The 21,998-nt window shown below is 42.7% G+C and overlaps 1 protein-coding gene across 2 annotated transcripts; it reads right to left on the reverse strand.

Moving 5' to 3' along the window:
• Window positions 1–460: 460 nt before the first annotated feature.
• On the reverse strand, window positions 461–21,029 carry LOC129833470 (ras-related C3 botulinum toxin substrate 2). Of its 2 annotated transcripts, none has more exons than XM_055898099.1 (6): window positions 20,813–21,015; window positions 13,848–13,919; window positions 13,135–13,252; window positions 8,094–8,156; window positions 1,926–2,085; window positions 461–1,591 (listed from the first exon to the last, which is right to left on the reverse strand). In XM_055898099.1, the coding sequence occupies exons 1-6, from the start codon at window positions 20,845–20,847 to the stop codon at window positions 1,461–1,463; spliced, it is 579 nt and encodes a 192-aa protein (XP_055754074.1). In that variant the 5' UTR covers window positions 20,848–21,015; the 3' UTR covers window positions 461–1,460. The 2 variants fall into 2 exon arrangements, with proteins under 2 accessions (XP_055754074.1, XP_055754075.1); XM_055898100.1 differs by having other exon boundaries at window positions 1,531–1,591; window positions 1,922–2,085; window positions 20,813–21,029.
• Between the last annotated feature and the right edge of the window lie 969 nt (window positions 21,030–21,998).

The following is a 21,998-nucleotide window of genomic DNA, read 5'->3' on the forward strand; positions in this document are numbered from 1 at the left end:
ACCAATGTATCGGAGGAAACACTGTTCAACCAGCGACCCAACACATTTGAAAAGTCACAAGCTTGATGTAGTCATTGTGTGCAAAGGAAATGGTACCAAATGCTAATCTTTTGACTTAAGTCCAAATACTTATGATTTCTTCAAATGGGGGGACGAGAAACATAAAGTGCTTTCATTTCCAAATGGCAAAACAGGTAATGTATGTATGAAAATACCCTCAAATAAAAGCTGACATGCTGTACTTATCACTGAGTATACAAAACATTTTTGACATAGCTTTCACCTGGATTCACATGGTCAGTCTATGATCCCTTATCACTTGTTAAATCCACTTCAATCAGTGTAGATGAAGGGGAGGAGACAGGTTAAATAAGGATTTTTAAGCCTTGAGACAATTGAGACATGGATTGTGTGTGTACCATTCAGAGGGTGAATGGGCAAGACAAAAAATGTTAGTGCCTTTGAACGGGGTATGGTAGCAGGTGCCAGGCGCACCGGTTTGTGTCAAGAACTGCAACGCTGCTGGGTTTTTCAGGCTCAACAGTTTCTCGTGTATATCAAGAATGGTCCACCACCCAAAGGATATCCAGCCAACTTGACAAAACTGTGGGAAGCACTGGAGTCAACATGGGCCAGCCTCCCTGTGGAACGCTTCCGATACCTTGTAGAGTCCATGCCCCAACGAATTGAGGCTGTTCTAAGGGCAAGGGGACACACAATCACACACACTCATATGTTTTTTTTGTGTTAAATTAAATTGTAATAGAGAGAAAAGTAATACGGTACCTTAGAAATATAGTAGAATGCTGTATCATGTCAAAATATGAAAAATAAATTTTATAGAGTAAACAACATGATCATTTTAGAAAGTTTCTTACATTAGGATGGTGCAATACATTTCTGACTATTCACACTGTAATGTTTGGTCTATGTATTTTTCAGTGTCTTTCTTGTACAGTAAGGACCAGTCACTGCATTAACAATCCATATAGAAGTGTATAAGAAAATGAGTCAGAAACCAAAACCAAATACCAATATATGAATCTAAAACACTTATCCATGTGTACATATCCAGGATTTGTCCTTAAAATATTAAGGACATTTATATTGATGCTCCAAAAAGTCTGATGGTTGTTTTCAGACCTGAACAGTGGTCTAACATTGAGAAGAATTGTAGATCCAGCTATATGCCTCAATCCCCAATCAGTGGGAAAGGTCAGCACCATCTGTAATGGTACAATCCAACGGTCCAACTATCTTCCATTCATTTGGGATTGAGGCATACTGTAATTATAGCTGGATATACACTACAGATGGCAAGACTCAACACTACATATGTTGACTCATCTGAACATTAGACCACTTTGTAAAACTGCCAAACTTTGTATTTAACTAAAATCAACATTTGCTGTTGTGTTATTCCTGAGCCCTTCCCTCTTGGTCTATCCACAGGTCTGAGATCAGATGAGTAGACAGGGTCGTTTCTTCACCTTGGTGGGCTGGGGGCACAGCACCGCTCGGATGGCCTCGTCAAAGACCGTCTTCAGCCCCCGCTGGGTCAGGGCAGAGCATTCCAGGTACTTCACCGAGTCTACCCAGAAAACACACAAAAGATGTATGAGGGACATGAAGAGGATAGACTGTTTATCTGGCATAATGCACGGCTGGCGGGCGATGACTCCAAGAATGTGAAGCTTGGGCGACATGAAATCTCAACAACTATGTATTATAAGGACTAAGAGCAGAATACAAAGTGTTCCATGATACTGTACAGCTCTGTGAACAACAATCATTAAAATGACAGATAATCAATCAATCGCTGATTCAGTCATATCCAATCACAAGCCCAGATTGACCACTGTATACCAATCATGGTAGATATCTGATGCACGATCACTAATTCAGGATCCCAGAGACCCACATACCTATCTCTTTGGCTAGTGCTAAGCCTTGTGGGTAGGTGATGGGCGCTAGCTTCTTCTCCTTCAGCTTCTCAATGGTTTCCTTCTCGTCCCTCAGATCCAGCTTGGTGCCCACGAGGATGATGGGTGTGGAGGGGCAGTGGTGTCGTACCTCAGGGTACCACTAGTGGGAGCAAGCACACACAGAGTAGGTCAACATGGCCGCAGCAAAAGATACTGAATTACTTTTCACTTCCTTTTCTGTGATACAGCTCATTGTTAGTTCTACCAAAGATGATCTATATTCTGACAAGATACTGGACTGACCGCTTTAATAATGATAATAAATGTCCGCAAAGCGGACTGCAGACAGGAGGAGGCGGGGTCCAGCGGGAACATTCTAACCAATGAGAGGGCGCATACACGTGTGAACAACAGGCATAACTCCGAAATTAAATAATTTTTCTCAAAGTTGCAGGAATGCCATGTGTGTCCACTTATATCAGAACATTCGTAACAACCTAAACATTACAAAATGTCTATCCGATCAAATAAGGCTCCCATAGCAAATTAGAATTACATTTTTTAGTTGACGAAATTCAACACTCATTATAAAAATCCCTACTTGTGGACAGATTTTAGGGACAGATTTTGGGGCAGAGTCAAGCCTCTCTTCCCCTCTGGTTCTACTACTGTATTATGGAGTAGCCAGTTAATGCAGAGGTTGATTCCTGGTATAGCTCCTCACACATAAAATCTAGGATACTCTGTCAATTACTATTATTACTACTATCATTACCGTCATTATTATTACACACTATTAAAATAAAATGGCTGCTCTCTTGTTTCTATCAGTCACTCAATGAAAAAGGAAGTTCCTTCTTCCGCATTGAGTTACTGATAGAAACAAGAGAGCAGTGTATGCTTTTGCAGAATAGGAAATTAATGCTTATGAATGACGTTAGTGAGTCACCTTCACTTATTTTACTGTGCCTCTGTTCATTTGGAGGCCTTTCATCAGCTTCTCTGCTTAACACCTGGTTAACAGCTCTACGTATGTTTACACGTCAGTAATTATTGGCGTCTCTAATACAATATAGGACCCATCCTGCAAGCCATCATTAGCTGTTACAGCAGAGTGGAGGGAATGTCAAGGTTGAAAATGTTTCCTTTTTATAGAGCATGAATGTATAGTAATGAGAACAGTGACAGTGAAGCACGCACATACTGTATACACACACACACACACACACACATTTCAGGTATTTCACTGAGTCTACCGAGAAAACACACACACACACACACACACACACACACACACACACACACACACACACACACACACACACACACACACACACACACACACACACACACACACACACACACACACATTGCACCAAGGTTTTTCTGCCTCTCGCGTCTGTCTCTCTTTCATTGCAGCCATTATTTAGTCATCGTCTATGGGGACAAAGCGCCGTCTCCTCTGCACTTTTTGGCCTTCCTGCCATCAAACCTAGAATGCCACACAAAGGACTGGGGTAGATCTCACAGAGTCTTAGCTCCTTAGGAGGACTCATTGGAGAAGAGCAGCTTTACAATAAAAGGCTTTCACTATTCAGGAACTAAGGGGTGATGATAATGGAAGACATAAACCACAACACTTGTCTTGAGAAGCTTGGAGAGAAATTCAAGCTCCAACCATTTACCCAGCGATGGCTAATTGATTCTTGATCTCCTGCTGATCCAAAATGGTGATAGCAGTAGGAGGTGTACCGTGGCAATAATCAGAGATAACACGGGTCAATTGAATCTCCTTTTGACAGGAAAATACCAGAGTGACATGGGTGGGTTAGTGTGAGCAACATGCTACATGGCTGTGACTCTGGCTGTGACTCTTCCCCCACACAGTCTGTAGCCTACCTTCCATGTTAAATAGATCCTAATGTTACCTGAAAGCCTGGTAATCTACTAAGGCTCCATTTGCATACATGGTCAATGTTACCATGGAGACTCATTGGGAACATGCCATGAAAAAACAGACTGAGAAAGATGGAGAGAGGAGGAAAAAACGACTAAAGAGTTTTGTTCTTGAAATGTGAAAAGTGGCAAACATTTGCATAAGGGCTGGAGAAGTGAGATTGCTATTGTTTGAAGCTAATCATAAATTAAAGGGCTGAGTAAAGTCATTTGGGAAAGCGGTGCGATTCGAAATGGCACAAATTGGAATGGATTAACACTGATCTTTTCAATAATTGCCAATATCAAGAACACTTTTCTTTTCGCTCCTTCTTAGTTTGAGCACTTGAAATCTATGTAGTAGAATAAATGACACATGAATACTTTCCAGCGACCTACCAGACCTGCCTTCAGACCACTCTGGACCTTATTAGGGTTGTTTGACAATGTCATATCAAGTAAAGCAGATTTCTCAAACTTCATTGTCTTTTGACTTCCACTGCTCTTGATATAATGCTGTCCTCTCCAACACTGACAGTTCCCAAACTAATCAGCTCAATTCAAACAGTTGACATTGAAGTCAGAGGAGTCAGACACTTAGCTGTCATTTTTTACATTTTATTTAACCTTTATTTAATTAAGAAAGTCAGTTAAGAACAAATTCTTATTTACAATGACAGCCTACCAAATGGCAAAAGGCCTCCTGCGGGGACGGGCGCCTGGGATTAAAAATAAAAATAAATATAATATAAATATAGGACAAAACACACATCACAACAAGAGAGACAACACAACACTACATAAAGAGAGACTTAAGACAACAACATAGCAAGGCAGCAACACATGACAACACAGCATGGTAGCAACACTACATAACAACAACATGGTAGCAACACAAAATGGTAGCAGCACAAAACATGGTACAAACATTATTGGGCACAAACAACAGCACAAAGGGCAAGAAGGTAGAGACAACAATACATCACACAAAGCAGCCACAACTGTCAGTAAGAGTGTCCATGATTGAGTCTTTGAATGAAGAGATTGAGATAAAACTGTCCAGTTTGAGTGTTTGTTACAGCTTGTTCCAGTCACTAGCTGCAGCAAACTAAAAATAGGAGAGATCCAGGGATGTGTGTGCTTTGGGGACCTTTAACAGAATGTGAATGGCAGAACGGGTGCTGTATGTGGAGGATGAGGGCAGCAGTAGATATCTCAGATAGGGGGGAGTGAGGCCTAAGAGGGTTTTATAAATGAGCATCAACCAATGGGTCTTGCAACGGGTATACAGAGATGACCAGTTTACAGAGGAGTATAGAGTGCAGTGATGTGTCCTTTAAGGAGCATTGGTGGCAAATCTGATGGCCGAATGGTAAAGAACATTCCCAATCTGGCCCTCAAACCATCATGGTCACCTAATAATCCCCAGTTTACAATTGGCTCATTCATCCCCCTCCTCTCCCCTGTAACTATTCCCCAGGTCGTTGCTGCAAATGAGAACGTGTTCTCAGTCAACTTACCTGGTAAAATAACGGTAAAATAAATAAATAAATAAAAAACATCTAGCCGCTCGAGAGCACCCTTACCTGCCGATCTACAAATTATGTCTCTGTAATCTAGCATGGGTAGGATGGTCATCTGAATCAGGGTTCGTTTGGCAGCTGGGGTGAAAGAGGAGCGATTACGATAGAGGAAACCAAGTCTAGATTTAACTTTAGCCTGCAGCTTTGATATGTGCTGAGAGAAGGACAGTGCACCGTCTAGCCATACTCCCAAGTACTTGTATGAGGTGACTACCTCAAGCTCTAAACCCTCAGAGGTAGTAATAACACCTGTGGGAGGAGGGGCATTCTTCTTACCAAACCACATGGCCTTTGTTTTGGAGGTGTTCAGAACAAGGTTAAGGGTAGAGAAAGCTTGTTGGACACTAAGAAAGCTTTGTTGTAGAGCATTTAACACAACATCCGGGGAGGGGCCAGCTCAGTATAAGACTGTATCATCTGCATATAAATGGATGAGAGAGCTTCCTACTGCCTGAGCTATGTTTTGATGTAAATTGAGAAGCGCATGGGGCCTAGGATCAAGCCTATAGGTACTCTCTTGGTGACAGGCATTGGCTGAGATAGCAAATTTTCTGACTTTATACACTGCACTCTTTGAGAGAGGTAGTTAGCAAACCAGCCCAAAGACCCCTCAGAGACACCAATACCCAATACTCCTTAGCCGGCCCACAAGAATGGAATGGTCTACCGTATCAAAAGCTTTGGCCATGTCAATAAAAATAGCAGCACAATATTGCTTAGAATCAAGGGCAATGGTGAAGGACCATTGAGGACCTTTAAGGTTGCAATGACACATCCCTAACCTGAGCGGAAACCAGACATCAAGAAAGCCAGTCAGTTGATTATTGACAAGTTTTTCCAACACTTTTGATTAACAGGGCAAAATAGAAACAGACCTATAAAGGTTAGGATCAGCTTGATCTTCTCCTTTAAATAAAGGACGAACCATGGCAGCCTTCCAAGCAATGAGAACCTCCCCAGAAAGGAGAGATATGTTAAAAAGGCCGGAGATAGGCTTGGCGATGATAGGGGCAGCAACCTTAAAGAAGAAAGGGTCTAAACCATCTAACTATGTCAAGTTTAAGGAGCTCCTTTAGCACCTCGGACTCAGTAACCGCCTGCAGAGAGAAACTTTGTAGCGGGGCAGGGGAAAAAGAGGGAGAAGCATCAGGGATAGTTGCATTAGAAGGGGTGGGAGATGAGGAAATGTTGGACGGGCAAAGAGGCATGTCTGAGTCAAATCCTGACTTAATGAAGTGGTGATTAAAGAGCTTAGCCATATGCTTCTTGTCAGTAACAACCACATCATCAACATTAAGGGACATGGGCAGCTGTGAGGAGGGTTTATTCTCCAGGTCTTAAACCATTTTCCAGAACGTCTTGACAAAGCCTATGGCTGAGGCAATGGTATGAGAAGAAGCAACAATAGAAGTGTTTGAAAAGGGTAACGTTTGGCAGGCTTTTTTGGTGATATTATAACTCTTTGATGTGAATTCAACTTCTATAGTAGTGAGTCTAAAACCCATGACTTCTGGAGAGATGGAGATGGAGAGACAGGATGGGACAATTACTATCTTTTCATCAGAACGGCAGTAGAGAGATAGAGGGCTCAAGGACAGCTTCGTTCAGCAGTAGCTGAGAGCTGCCACGGTGACATGTGAACTGTGTGCCCCGTGCAGTGAAAAGACACGGACCCTGACAGTTACCTGGGGGAGTAGGTAGAGGTCTCATCGTGCATTAGGCCAGTTAAGTTCACATGGGACATCCATGTTTGACTCCGTTAAAGAAGAGATAATTACTTCTCTCTGACCTGAATGAATATGATTTCTATTGATGAACAGATTTCTATATCCTATCCAAATGGAGTGAGGTTCATTGGAATCCAATGGGATGCAACGTGCCACCTGAATAGATGTGCTGTTCTAGTCCTTGGATTTTAAATATTTTATTTATGACTGTCTGACTGAAACGACTAAGCCATGGCCTCCGCAACAATAGGTAGAGCTGAAAGCAGCAGAACACAAAACAACTATTGATAATACCATTACGCAGACAGTTAAAATAGAAAAATATTAGTTGTCCATTGGACTATATCCTATTTCTGTACCGTAAATGCCAGAATCTGCAATATGTTTGTTTTATTATACGGTACACTTTGCTTTTCTATTGAAAGCAGGTAAACCAGAGTAGCCTATCCTTTTAAATTGATTGATGTCTCTATGTGTTTAGCCTCACTTCATTATCTTAATCTTGACAGGCATTTTCTAGATTAACTGGCATACTACTGTTATCCTGCTCTGTTTTCCATCACCCCCCTCTGTATTACTGACAGATGATGACCCATCTATATTCACAGAAAGGTAAGCACATCTAAATACCCCTGTGCTTTAGGAGTGATCAACAGTATTGACACGTTAATCTCTCCGTATAGTAATCTATAATGTATGCTATATACTGCAGCTCTTGGGGATGCTGCAGCCTTTATAATGGCACTGTGTCAATCAACGCCAATCAACACCTACATTATGAGAACAATGTCATCCGCTATCCCTGCATTAGGTACAGAGGAAAACACCGGCGGTGGATCAAATAGAATATGTGTGTATTGCATACTATATGTACCTATACATTGTAAGACAACAGCCATGAAGATCACACAGCATCCACTCACCTTGGCTCTGACGTTCTCAAACGATGCTGGGCTCACCAGAGAGAAACAGATGAGGAACACATCCTAGGGGACAAACATAGTGTCTGATCAATGGTAGTATTAAAGGTGTAGGGAGATGTTTATGTTGTAAACAGATTAGATCTAGTGATTCATGAGTTCCCGACGTGGAATTCCGAGTTGGATGACTTAAAAGATTTCTCCCAGTCGGAGCTTGTTTTTTTCAGAGTTCCTGGTTGTCTTGAACACACCGAAGTCGGATATTTCTGAGTTCCCAGTTGTTTTGAACACGGCATTAAGAGACACTAATCAGTGCATATTATTGTGTGTGCTGTACGACAGGGTTGACGATTGTCAATACAGTGTTGTGCTTTTGGTAACAGGTTGTGATAAAATGAACATTTATCATTGGACTGACAATTTACACTGCTTTCATTTTTAATAAACAAAATGCTGTTTGAAGTTCCAAATTAAGCAGCAGCAGCTGAAAAGATGAGCTCCTACAAATATTGAAATGTAAATGTTTTTTTAGAGTAAAGTACATCGAAAAAAAATCAAAAGAAAACTGCAAACTGAATAGGAGACCAAACAAGCAGCAAACAAAGAAGAAAGGCTTTTGAAAAAGTAACAATTTTTTCATAAAATTATACCGTTTTCTTAGCTAGCTAAGTTGTTTACCTGTTGCTAGGCAGTTGCTAGGGACATTCCTGGAAGAAGCTAGCTAGCTAACAAGGAGTGTCTAGTTGGCAGAAGAGAAGAAGGGACAAAGAAGGGACAAAGTGGGACAAAATAAGGAAAGAAGAAAAGGGAAAGGGGGGAAAGGGGACATTAAGGTGAAGCAGTCCTCTAAAGACACAAAAGACAATAATACAAGAAACAACACTTCTATTGCCTCTCCCTCTACGATACGCACTTCCGGGTTGGAGCGAGTAGTTGCATTCCGCTTTGCTCCACAGGTAGTATTACATTTCATTTCATTACAGTACAACAGTTTGATTTGTTTGATCTTAGCTGGCTACATAGCCGTCTTTGTATCCAAGATAATTGTGTAGTCTAGAGTAATTGTCGAGGTTACCTAGCCAGTTAGAGGTTACCTAGCCAGCTACACTTTCAAACAAAGTCAACAACGCAGCCACTGCTAGCTAGCCTATTTCACCAGCCAGCAGTACTATATAATTTTAGTCAATAAGATTTTTTGCAACGTAAGCTTAACTTTCTGAACATTCGAGACGTGTAGTCCACTTGTCATTCCAATCTCCTTTGCATTAGCGTAGCCTCTTCTGTAGCCTGTCAACTATGTGTCTGTCTATCCCTGTACTCTCCTCTCTGCACAGACCATACAAACGCTTCACACCGCGTGGCCGCTGCTACTCTAACCTGGTGGTCCCAGCGCGCACGACCCACGTGGAGTTCCAGGTCTCAGGCAGCCTCTGGAACTGCCGATCTGCGGCCAACAAGGCAGAGTTCATCTCAGCCTATGCTTCCCTCCAGTCCCTCGACTTCTTGGCACTGACGGAAACATGGATTACCACTGATAACACTGCTACTCCTACTGCTCTCTCCTCGTCTGCCCACGTGTTCTCGCACACCCCGAGAGCTTCTGGTCAGCGGGGTGGTGGCACTGGGATCCTCATCTCTCCCAAGTGGACATTCTCTCTTTCTCCCCTGACCCATCTGTCTATCGCCTCCTTTGAATTCCATGCTGTCACAGTTACCAGCCCTTTCAAGCTTAACATCCTTATCATTTATCGCCCTCCAGGATCCCTTGGAGAGTTCATCAATGAGCTTGACGCCCTGATAAGTTCCTTTCCTGAGGATGGCTCACCTCTCACAGTTCTGGGTGACTTTAACCTCCCCACGTCTACCTTTGACTCATTCCTCTCTGCCTCCTTCTTTCCACTCCTCTCCTCTTTTGACCTCACCCTCTCACCTTCCCCCCCTACTCACAAGGCAGGCAATACGCTTGACCTCATCTTTACTAGATGCTGTTCTTCCACTAATCTCATTGCAACTCCCCTCCAAGTCTCCGACCACTACCTTGTATCCTTTTCCCTCTCGCTCTCATCCAACACTTCCCACACTGCCCCTACTCGGATGGTATCGCGCCGTCCCAACCTTCGCTCTCTCTCCCCCGCTACTCTCTCCTCTTCCATCCTATCATCTCTTCCCTCTGCTCAAACCTTCTCCAACCTATCTCCTGATTCTGCCTCCTCAACCCTCCTCTCCTCCCTTTCTGCATCCTTTAACTCTCTATGTCCCCTATCCTCCAGGCCGGCTCGGTCCTCCCCTCCTGCTCCGTGGCTCGACGACTCATTGCGAGCTCACAGAACAGCGCTCCGGGCAGCCGAGCGGAAATGGAGGAAAACTCGCCTCCCTGCGGACCTGGCATCCTTTCACTCCCTCCTCTCTACATTCTCCTCTTCTGTCTCTGCTGCTAAAGCCAATTTCTACCACTCTAAATTCCAAGCATCTGCCTCTAACCCTATGAAGCTCTTTGCCACCTTCTCCTCCCTCCTGAATCCTCCTCCCCCTCCTCCCCCCTCCTCCCTCTCTGCTGATGACTTCGTCAACCATTTTGAAAAGAAGGTCGACGACATCCGATCCTCGTTTGCTAAGTCAAACGACACCGCTGGTTCTGCTCACACTGCCCTACCCTGTGCTTTGACCTCTTTCTCGCCTCTCTCTCCAGATGAAATCTCGCGTCTTGTGACGGCCGGCCGCCCAACAACCTGCCCGCTTGACCCTATCCCCTCCTCTCTTCTCCAGACCATTTCCGGAGACCTTCTCCCTTACCTCACCTCGCTCATCAACTCATCCTTGACCGCTGGCTACGTCCCTTCCGTCTTCAAGAGAGCGAGAGTTGCACCCCTTCTGAAAAAACCTACACTCGATCCCTCCGATGTCAACAACTACAGACCAGTATCCCTTCTTTCTTTTCTCTCCAAAACTCTTGAACGTGCCGTCCTTGGCCAGCTCTCCTGCTATCTCTCGCAGAATGACCTTCTTGATCCAAATCAGTCAGGTTTCAAGACTAGTCATTCAACTGAGACTGCTCTTCTCTGTGTCACGGAGGCGCTCCGCACTGCTAAAGCTAACTCTCTCTCCTCTGCTCTCATCCTTCTAGACCTATCGGCTGCCTTTGATACTGTGAACCATCAGATCCTCCTCTCCACCCTCTCCGAGCTGGGCATCTCCGGCGCGGCCCACGCTTGGATTGCGTCCTACCTGACAGGTCGCTCCTACCAGGTGGTGTGGCGAGAATCTGTCTCCGCACCACGTGCTCTCACCACTGGTGTCCCCCAGGGCTCTGTTCTAGGCCCTCTCCTATTCTCGCTATACACCAAGTCACTTGGGTCTGTCATATCCTCACATGGTCTCTCCTATCATTGCTATGCAGACGACACACAATTAATCTTCTCCTTTCCCCCCTCTGATAACCAGGTGGTGAATCGCATCTCTGCATGTCTGGCAGACATATCAGTGTGGATGACGGATCACCACCTCAAGCTGAACCTCGGCAAGACGGAGCTGCTCTTCCTCCCGGGGAAGGACTGCCCGTTCCATGATCTCGCCATCACGGTTGACAACTCCATTGTGTCCTCCTCCCAGAGTGCTAAGAACCTTGGCGTGATCCTGGACAACACCCTGTCGTTCTCAACTAACATCAAGGCGGTGACCCGTTCCTGTAGGTTCATGCTCTACAACATTCGCAGAGTACGACCCTGCCTCACGCAGGAAGCGGCGCAGGTCCTAATCCAGGCACTTGTCATCTCCCGTCTGGATTACTGCAACTCGCTGTTGGCTGGGCTCCCTGCCTGTGCCATTAAACCCCTACAACTCATCCAGAACGCCGCAGCCCGTCTGGTGTTCAACTTTCCCAAGTTCTCTCACGTCACCCCGCTCCTCCGCTCTCTCCACTGGCTTCCAGTTGAAGCTCGCATCCGCTACAAGACCATGGTGCTTGCCTACGGAGCTGTGAGGGGAACGGCACCTCCGTACCTTCAGGCTCTGATCAGGCCCTACACCCAAACAAGGGCACTGCGTTCATCCACCTCTGGCCTGCTCGCCTCCCTACCTCTGAGGAAGTACAGTTCCCGCTCAGCCCAGTCAAAACTGTTCGCTGCTCTGGCACCCCAATGGTGGAACAAACTCCCTTACGACGCCAGGTCAGCGGAGTCAATCACCACCTTCCGGAGACACCTGAAACCCCACCTCTTTAAGGAATACCTAGGATAGGATAAAGTAATCCTTCTAACCCCCCCCCCCCCCCTTAAAAGAGTTAGATGCACTATTGTAAAGTGGTTGTTCCACTGGATATCATAAGGTGAATGCACCAATTTGTAAGTCGCTCTGGATAAGAGCGTCTGCTAAATGACTTAAATGTAAATGTAATTCATATAGTGTATATGGTCATTGGTCAGTGAAGGTGTAGGGAGTAATACATGTGGTTGTACTGAAGGGTAGAAAGGTGTATCAGAGTAGTAGAAGACGTGGGGTCCGAAATGATTGACACTTTTGATAAATATGAGCGAAAAGGACTATATAAAATGTAGTATGCAAATACTGAACTATATTGTGTGCTCCAAACAATGTGGAAATTATTTCATGCTAATACAATTGCTCAAAGAGATTTAGTTTAACAAGTAATATTATGTTTTTCTCAAAAAAGTAGTGGTCAAATTTATTGACACCCCTAAAGATTCTTATAAATAAAGTAGTCAACAGCTTACATCCTGAATGAATCGTGAATAATGATGAATGAGAAAGTTACAGAGGGTCATACCCCCAAGACATGCTAACCTCTCACCATTACAATAACAGGGGAGCTTAGCATGTTTTTTAGGGCTATGATCTTTGACCCTCTGTAACCTTCTCATTCATCATTATTCACGATTCATTCAGGATTATTCGTAATCATGGCAGCATCCATTATTAATTGGACAGTATACAGTCATTACTGCTCATCTTTATCAAGGGTGTCAATAATTCCGGACCCCATTGTATATAATTTGTAATAGAGATTCTGTATGTGTGTGTGTGTTACCGTCTGAGGATAGGACAGAGGTCTGAGTCTGTCATAGTCCTCCTGTCCTGCTGTATCCCACAGTCCCAGGTTCACTGGCTTACTGTCCACCATCACATTGGCTGAGTAGTTATCAAACCTGGAAGACAAATAAGTCCATTACATCTAGAACATATCACGGTGAAAAACCTTACACAGAATATACAGTATACAGTTTATTAGGTACACCACCCCGTTCACGAAAATGTATCGCTCCTACAGACAGTGAGTCACATGGTCGTGGCTTGCTATATAAAGCAGGCAGACAGGCCCCAAGACAACTTGAATCCATGGACCCATCCTGCCTGGTGTTAACGGTACTGGTGTGGGGAATGTTTTCCTGGCACACGTTAGGTCCCTTGACACCAATTGAGCAACAATTGAACGCCATGCCCCAAAGAATTCAGGCTGTTCTTAAGGTAAAGTGGGGTCCGACCCGGTACTAGATAGTGTACCTAATAAACTGGCCACTGAGTGTATAAAAACTGCATAACATAGGTGTTTGTGAAAGTAAAGTCAATATCTAGCATACCAATTCCTAGAATTGATGTGAATATAATATTATTTCCTATTTCTGGTTATTGGTTGCATTATGTAGGCCTTTGGTTGTATGATGTTTGTCCATTCAGCCCACACATTTGTCACTGTACCAGCCATATCATGTCCACTGTGTCTGTCTGTGGTCCAGTACTTACACTGTGGGGATGTACTCTCCAGGGAAGGCGTTGGTTGTGTAGCTGATGAGCAGGCATGTCTTTCCCACAGCACTGAAACAGACATTGGGCAATCAGTTGTGTGCCAACACATACACACACATTGTCTTGCTGCAATAGCACATTGACACACTCGTGCGCACACACACACACACACACACCTTTACTCTAGCACACACTGAGAGAACCTATAGTCATTACAGGGTAGCTGCCAGAGTAACTCCCTTCTCTTACAAAAAAAACACATGTCAAATTCACAGTTTCACGTGAAATACTGTAGCTGTTTTCATATTGAGGTAAAATTTCACAAGTGAAACCATATTCATTTTTTATTACATAAGTTAGAATTGCATTTTCACATGTGAAAAACATTCACATGAGAAATTCACATCTGGAGTTGCATATGTGAAAAAAAATCCACATGAAAGTAAAAATAACATTTTACTCCAATGTTTGTTAACAAAGTTCATGTCAACAAACCCTGTATAGCCTAAACATATGGTTAAAACTATCATTTTGATATCATGGATGGTCAGTCCTTGCATCCATAATGGATGCAATTATGGATTTGAAAGTGGTTGCGTTTCTCCAGCCCCATCCCTCAGCGTTTTACCGAAACTGTGGTGGGGAGGACACCTGTTAATGTTTCAAATAAGGATTGCCGCTATAAACTCCTTAGTTTAAATTACAGTTTTCCCCAATTGCTAAAACACAATTTTTCAAACTAGGCTGGTTTTATCAAAATACTTAACACAATTCACAAAACCACACCCAAACTGCAAAATATCTCATATCCTGCAAAATGAAGCACTGCAACCAAAACTACATATAGCATTATTAAAATCAAACGTTTGCACTAAATGGTACACACTTCATTCATATTACCAGATTTGTCTTACCAACTACACACTGTTGGGCATAATGAAAAGCACTCATCTTTAGGATGATTATGTTGTCCCATAATACTAAAATAGTTCAAATTGTAGAAAATTCTTCAGATGCACAGAAATATTTGCAGATACACACACATGCTGTTGAAACATTTTATTTTTCACCAAACAAGTCAGTGCAACATATGCACAGCAGATATACACTGCTCAAAAAAATAAAGGGAACACTTAAACAACACAATGTAACTCCAAGTCAATCACACTTTTGTGAAATCAAACTGTCCACTTAGGAAGCAACACTGATTGACAAGAAATTACACATGCTGTTGTGCAAATGGAATAGACAAAAGGTGGAAATTATAGGCAATTAGCAAGACACCCCCAAAAAAGGAGTGATTCTGCAGGTGGTGATCACAGACCACTTCTCAGTTCCTGTGCTTCCTGGCTGATGTTTTGGTCACTTTTGAATGCTGGCGGTGCTCTCACTCTAGTGGTAGCATGAGACGGAGTCTACAACCCACACAAGTGTCTCAGGTAGTGCAGTTCATCCAGGATGGCACATCAATGCGAGCTGTGGCAAAAAGGTTTGCTGTGTCTGTCAGCGTAGTGTCCAGAGCATGGAGGCGCTACCAGGAGACAGGCCAATACATCAGGAGACGTGGAGGAGGCCGTAGGAAGGCAACAACCCAGCAGCAGGACCGCTACCTCCGCCTTTGTGCAAGGAGGTGCACTGCCAGCGCCCTGCAAAATGACCTCCAGCAGTCCTGCTAAGCATTCAGAATGTAACAAGTACCTTTGGGTGTCAGGGAAAATGTATGAAGTAAAAAGTACATAATCTTCTTTAGGAATGTAGTGAAGTAAAAGTAGTCAAAAATATAAATAGTAAAGTACAGATACCCCAAAACACTACTTAAGTAGTACTTTAAAGTATTTTTACTTAAGTACTTTACGCCACTGCTTTTTCCAGTTGCAAGTTTTGGCACATTCATTCCAGCAGGATAGCACCCTGCATCCCACTGTTGGTTTGCTAAGCAGGGTCGGTCCTGGTCCGTCCATGGATGGGAGACCAGACGCAGATGGAAGTGGTGAAAAATGTTTTCTTTTTTTGTAAGGGTTAGCTGCATTAATATGGTAAGAAACGTAAAATTGCAGATTACGTAAATTCTTAACATTTTTCTGGTTTGGAAAGCTTCCACCATATTTTCGCCAGAATACCATCATTAAATTCAGCTTGGTGTCTATCATGGTCCTCTCCCACTCATGATAAATTGGTACAACAACAGCACACCAACAAATTTTTTGTTTTTTCCCTGTGCAAAGAAGATGCCAATATACTGTCCTTATTGCTTGCTACAGTTTGATGAATGGCCACAGGCATTCTAACTATGTACAATGTGCTGAATGAACAGCATAATGGGGCCTGGCTTCTTTCAAACTTGCCTACATTATGAGAAGCAGTAATCCACTTTCTCTAGCTTCTTGTCAGTGTTCTAAAACACCTCTGACAGGCAGCAGCTAAAAACACAGTCAAGGTTTTGTCAGAAAAATTCCAATAAGAAGCACGCACCTGCATGTACAGACAGGAGGGAAGGAATGCTAGTCTGAGGAGTGCTCCCAGAGTTACATTTTTAGGGCAAGGTTAGAAAGTGACACCCCGGGCTATACGTAGGCAGGCTACCATCAGCTTCTTCTACAGATTGGCTCCACCTTGAACATCATTAGGTAAGCATTCAAGGTTGGGTAGAAGAAACCTGATAGAGGCCATTGAAAAGAACTGGAGAAACATTCATAGTTTATACCCTTGTGGAAGACATGATTAGTAATAACTTACTGTATATTATATTAGGTGGCAAGAAGCAGTTCTGTCCACACTAACTGAAGTCAAGAGAGATGTGACATGAGAGAGAGAGAGAGAGAGGTGATATGAGAGAGAGAGAGAGAGAGAGAGAGAGGTGATATGAGAGAGAGAGAGAGAGAGAGGTGATATGAGAGAGAGAGAGGTGACATGAGAGAGAGAGAGAAAGAGGTGATATGAGAGAGAAAGAGAGGTGACATGAGAAAGAGGTGACATGAGAGAGAGAGAGAGAGAGAGAGAGAGAGAGAGAGAGAGAGAGAGAGGTGATATGAGAGTGAGATACAGGGTAGTGTGATAGTGTCTGTTTCCCTCTCTCAGTGGTGAGTTAGTGTGTCATTGACTCACACACACATGCTGTTGACTGTGGTCTAAGTGTAGGGGCCCGTGCTTCCTACTCTCCACCTGCTCCTCCTGCATGAGGCTCCCTCTCTCTTCTTACCCCCACACACAGATGGACAAGGGACAGGGGTGGATGGAAGCCCTAAATCCAATGATGGCATTGTGATAAACTTACTACATGAACCTGATGGAACCATGTGAAATGCTATATTCTATGGTGCATCTGAAAGGTAGTCCTTTTAACAGGGCAATTACTTTTCAACTCAAAGTTCTACAACGGAAGGAAAGACAAAAAAGTGCCAATCATGCTACAGTAGTTAAAAGTTACTTTTCAATGCTTTTCAATGATACTTCATGGTGGGAATCCAACATATACAGCATCTGACTTTAAACACCATCCTAATTACCAACGGCTGGGCAGAGTTCATTTTTAATGCTCTCACTTCTCACTCAGAAGGCCTAAAACAAAAATCAACAGAGGAGGATATAGATGTCAAAATCACACTTACACCTAAATGCCACACTCCAGAATGAAGTTGTTGGCCTATTTGTGTCCTATTTTGTTTCTGTCACCTCTGCCTTGATGTATCCTACAGGAATAAACATATCTATGTTCCCCACGTATACATACTGTTTGACTGCATTCAAACAAGTAAGCCGTCACAGTTTCAAAGCTATTCAAGTCTCCTGATCTACAGGGGTTCTCCACATAGGGGACCGGGGTGTCAGAGTTGGCAGGAGGCAGGGCGGTGACACTGAGTGACAGTCAGGACGATAGGGGCATAGAACCTCTCATGAAGTGTACCTTTGTAAAGTATTTATCTTTTTCTGTCATTCTCTCTCTCTCTCTCTCTCTCTCTCTCTCTCTCTCTCTCTCTCTCTTTCTTTCTTTCTTTCTTTCTTTCTCTCTCTCTCTCTCTCTCTCTCTCTCTCTCTCTCTCTCTCTCTCTCTCTCTCTCTCTCTCTCTCTCTCTCTCTCTCTCTCTCTCTGTCTCTCTCTGTGAAAAGTTTAGACAACCACTCCCCCTCTCTTTCTCTTCTCTCTCCCTCCAGTTAATCCACAGACGTCTGGACATGCATGACTGGTTCAAAAGTTTGGACAGTAGAGTATAGCACAGTACAGTACAGCACAGTGAGGTAAAGAATAGTTCAGTACAGTAAAGAATAGTTGAGTATAGTTCAGTACAGTACAGTACTGTAAATAATAGTTGAGTATAGGTCAGTACATTACAGTACAGTAAAGAATAGTTGAGTATAGTTGAGTACAGTACAGTACTGTAAATAATAGCTGAGTATAGTTCAGTACATTACAGTACAGTAAATAATAGTTGAGTATAGTTGAGTACAGTACAGTACTGTAAATAATAGCTGAGTATAGTTCAGTACATTACAGTACAGTAAATAATAGTTGAGTATAGGTCAGTACAGTACAGTACAGTAAAGAATAGTTGAGTATAGTTCAGTACAGTACAGTACTGTAAATAATAGTTGAGTATAGGACAGTACAGTACAGTAAATAATAGTTGCGTATAGTTCAGTACAGTACAGTGTAGTAGAATAGAGTGGAGTAGAGTTCAGTACAGTACACAGTAGAACACACTAGAGTTGAGTACACTATAATGTACTATACTCTACTACACTGTAATCTTCTCTACTACACTGTACTGTACTGTACTGTACTGAAATCTACTGTACTCTACTGAGCTCTACTGTGTAGAGCTGGGAATTGCCAGGGACCTCGCGATATGATATTATCACGATACTTAGGCGCCGATACATTATGTATTGCAATTTTCACGATTCTCACGATTCTATATGTATTGCAATTCAAGACTCTGATTTTATTGCGATTTCATGGTCAAAACATATTGCTCACCATATGTCTGCTGCAGAAGGACATGAGAGAGCCATGAGAAAGCAAGTTTTTTTGTATCCTTCGTGGAAATAAAAGTGCTGAAAACAAATTGGCTCCCTATTTTAAAAAAACACTGGTGTTTTGTTGCAGGTACAGCCAACTAGCCCAAAAATAATATTGCGATATTGTCAAAACGAGTACGCCCAAAAATAATATCACGATATGTAACTGTATCGATTTCCCCCCCATCACAACTACTGTGCTGTACTTTAATGTCCAAACTTGGAATTCTATAATTGGTTCAGATTTGGTCCGGTCCAGAGCAACAGAATGTAGTTTTGTTTGGTGGCGGAGCTCATAAACAAAACAGCCAGTGTGTAGAATGATACCCAAATATGCATATTTCTACTTGTGTACCTATTTAGGATACATCACCATGAAGAGAATGACATTCATATCCATAATTATGCATTTCTGTGTAGTACAGATCAGGAACCCATGATGAACTTCCATTCTGCTACTGGGTGTAAATCCACTTCACTTACTATTCTAAAGCTTCCTGTTGAAGTTTCCTGTTGAATACAGGCCATTTGCTGTATAACTGCACTTTGTCGAAATACAAAGAACAAGCAAAAATGTGTCTTTGGTCTTTGCATCGACCGTGTATGAGAATGGTGTTGTGGGTGTTAAAGGTGACTGTGTTATAGGTAGCAGCTGTGCTTTTGTTCCTTAATTAACCATGAGACTGTGCAGAGTGCACCACAGACTAAAGAGGAAGTTAAAAACTAAAACTGGAGGATAAAAGCAGCATAACAGAACTTCTCTTTTACAAAACGAGAAGAGGTTTAACGAACGGAGAACAGGAAAAGACTGCATTGACCTCACTGACTGCTGTCTGTCTGTGTCTTTGTAAATGTTCTCTTTAATTGAGGCCCTCATTATCACCAACTACTCTCCATCTCCTCTCTCCTACAGACATTACACCCACGGATCCCAATCTCCAGATAGCATCTCAGCATCCATTTTGTCTTATTCAACTTGTCACCATACTTACATACACTCCAAAAGGGTTCTTCGGCTGTCCCCATAGGAAAACCCTTTTGGGTTCCACGTAGAACCCTATGTGGATAGGGTTTTTACATGGAACCCAAAAGGGTTCTATCAGTAACCAAAAGGGTTATTCAAAGGGTTCTCCTATGGGGACAGCCGTATAACCGTTTTAGGTTCTAGATGGCACCTTTTTTTCTAAGCGTGTAGGCACTTCCTTCCTGTCTTCTGAATTCGGTGTGTATTGCTACACTGTCTCTTCCTTATTGATTTAAGGGCTGTTGAACAATGTCATTATCAAGTCATCATACATTCCTCAACCTGATGTTAAAACTGCGCATGCAAATTAGGAATTTAAAGTGTTAATTGTGTGGCCTGTTTTACAGATAGAGGTTTGCTCTACTGGGAAGTTCCTGCCTTGAGGGCGTCATTATGTTGTTGTATTGACTCTGTGGTAAAGACCTATTGAGCTTCTGGACATCAAGGTTAATACTGTACACAAAAGGACTGTTACTTAAAAGTATTAGTTCTTTGTCTAGCTAATACAGATTAGAACAAGGTTAGATTGTTCTGTGGAACCTTTTACAACTTTGCCCCCCTCATGTCTATCAAGCTGACAGAACACAGCTATGAGAAAGGTATGAAAAGTGCAAACTGCATACAATAACCTCATCATTAAGAGTATGACAACCAAATTGAAATAAAAAGTACATACATTCCACATTACTGCAGCTCCTATATGCAATATAAAACAATATAAAATTCATTCAGAAAAAACAGAAATTGTCTCTTGACACAAGAATGTGTAGTTCAATACGCAGAGAAAAATGAATCTCATAATTAATAGATCATTGAAAGAAGGCTAAAACGAGTTTTTCTAAATGACCACTTTTTAACACACCCAAATCCAAGTAGCCTACCAGTTGTTGAACTGCGCGCATACATAATTTAAAGAACTTACCCATCTCCAACCACTACACACTTGATGGCTTGCATTTTCCAGGGGCTGATTTAACAATTTGTGAGTTTACATTTAGTAGGCAAGACAACAATGTAGAATCAGGTACAGCACAGGAAATACGTTTGCCTATCTTTTCTTGCCCACCGCCTCGACTCTGGTGTTTACTCTTGCGCAGCGCAGTTGAATGCAGCGAAGTTTATCATTGGGTCTACTGAAGCACATCTCTCATAGCAGGAAGTTGGCCTATGTGAAACTGTGATATTAATGTCCTTCAAATGTGATTAACAAAATGCTCAGTGAAGCTTTCAGAGGCTGACATTATGACTCACACTGACATTTAAGCATATCTAGGCTATGACTTTATTGTCCCAGCGCGAACACACTTTTTTTCACCTAGGCTATGACAGTGTTATGCACTTCCGTTTTATTTTCACTAGATGGTGTCCTATATCAAGAAACTGGGCGCAGCGTTTGACAAGTAGCCTATACTCACACAAGTTATATAAACTGGGCCGACAACTAGCCTTTACTCACAGAAGTTCTATGTTTATTGTTGCAGAAATCTGTAAATGAACATGAAAAATCTGAAAAGGCTGCTTTAAGGCCTAGCTAAGAAGTAGTCAGTGAATTATATCATTTCAAAAAGTAGTGGATTTATTAAAAAAAAAACTTTTGATGCCTAGGGGTGCGTTCGTAAAATGTGTCTTGCTATCTTTTCCGATTTCAGATCACTCTCGTCTGAGTGTGCAGTAGTGCAGAATAACGGATGAATTTACGAACATGCAACACCCGTTGAATATGACCGGTGTCGGCAAAAAAAACGTAGTTAAATTGTTGCCATCAGCACAGTTACAGTCACGAACGCTCTAGAAAACATGAAAACAGCCTAACCAGCTCTGCTAGGGCGAGTAAAATGGTCAGATGAGGTGTTCTCTCGTTCATGTCTGGAAGTAGCTAGCAAGTTAGCCAACTTTAGCCTATTAGCTTGGGTGCTTGACTGCCATTGTGAGGTCAGAACACTCGGATCAACCCTACTCCTTGGCCAGTGTGCGCTTTGAACGTCCCCCCAAGAGCGAAACACGTTGAATTTACGAACGCTCAGAGCGCACTCTGGCAATCCAGAGTGAATTTACAAACGCACTCACAGTTTGAGTTGCGCAAGTCTGGGCATGGTACTTGAGTTGAG

Source organism: Salvelinus fontinalis, chromosome 34, assembly GCF_029448725.1.
Source record: "Salvelinus fontinalis isolate EN_2023a chromosome 34, ASM2944872v1, whole genome shotgun sequence".
NCBI lineage: Eukaryota > Metazoa > Chordata > Actinopteri > Salmoniformes > Salmonidae > Salvelinus > Salvelinus fontinalis.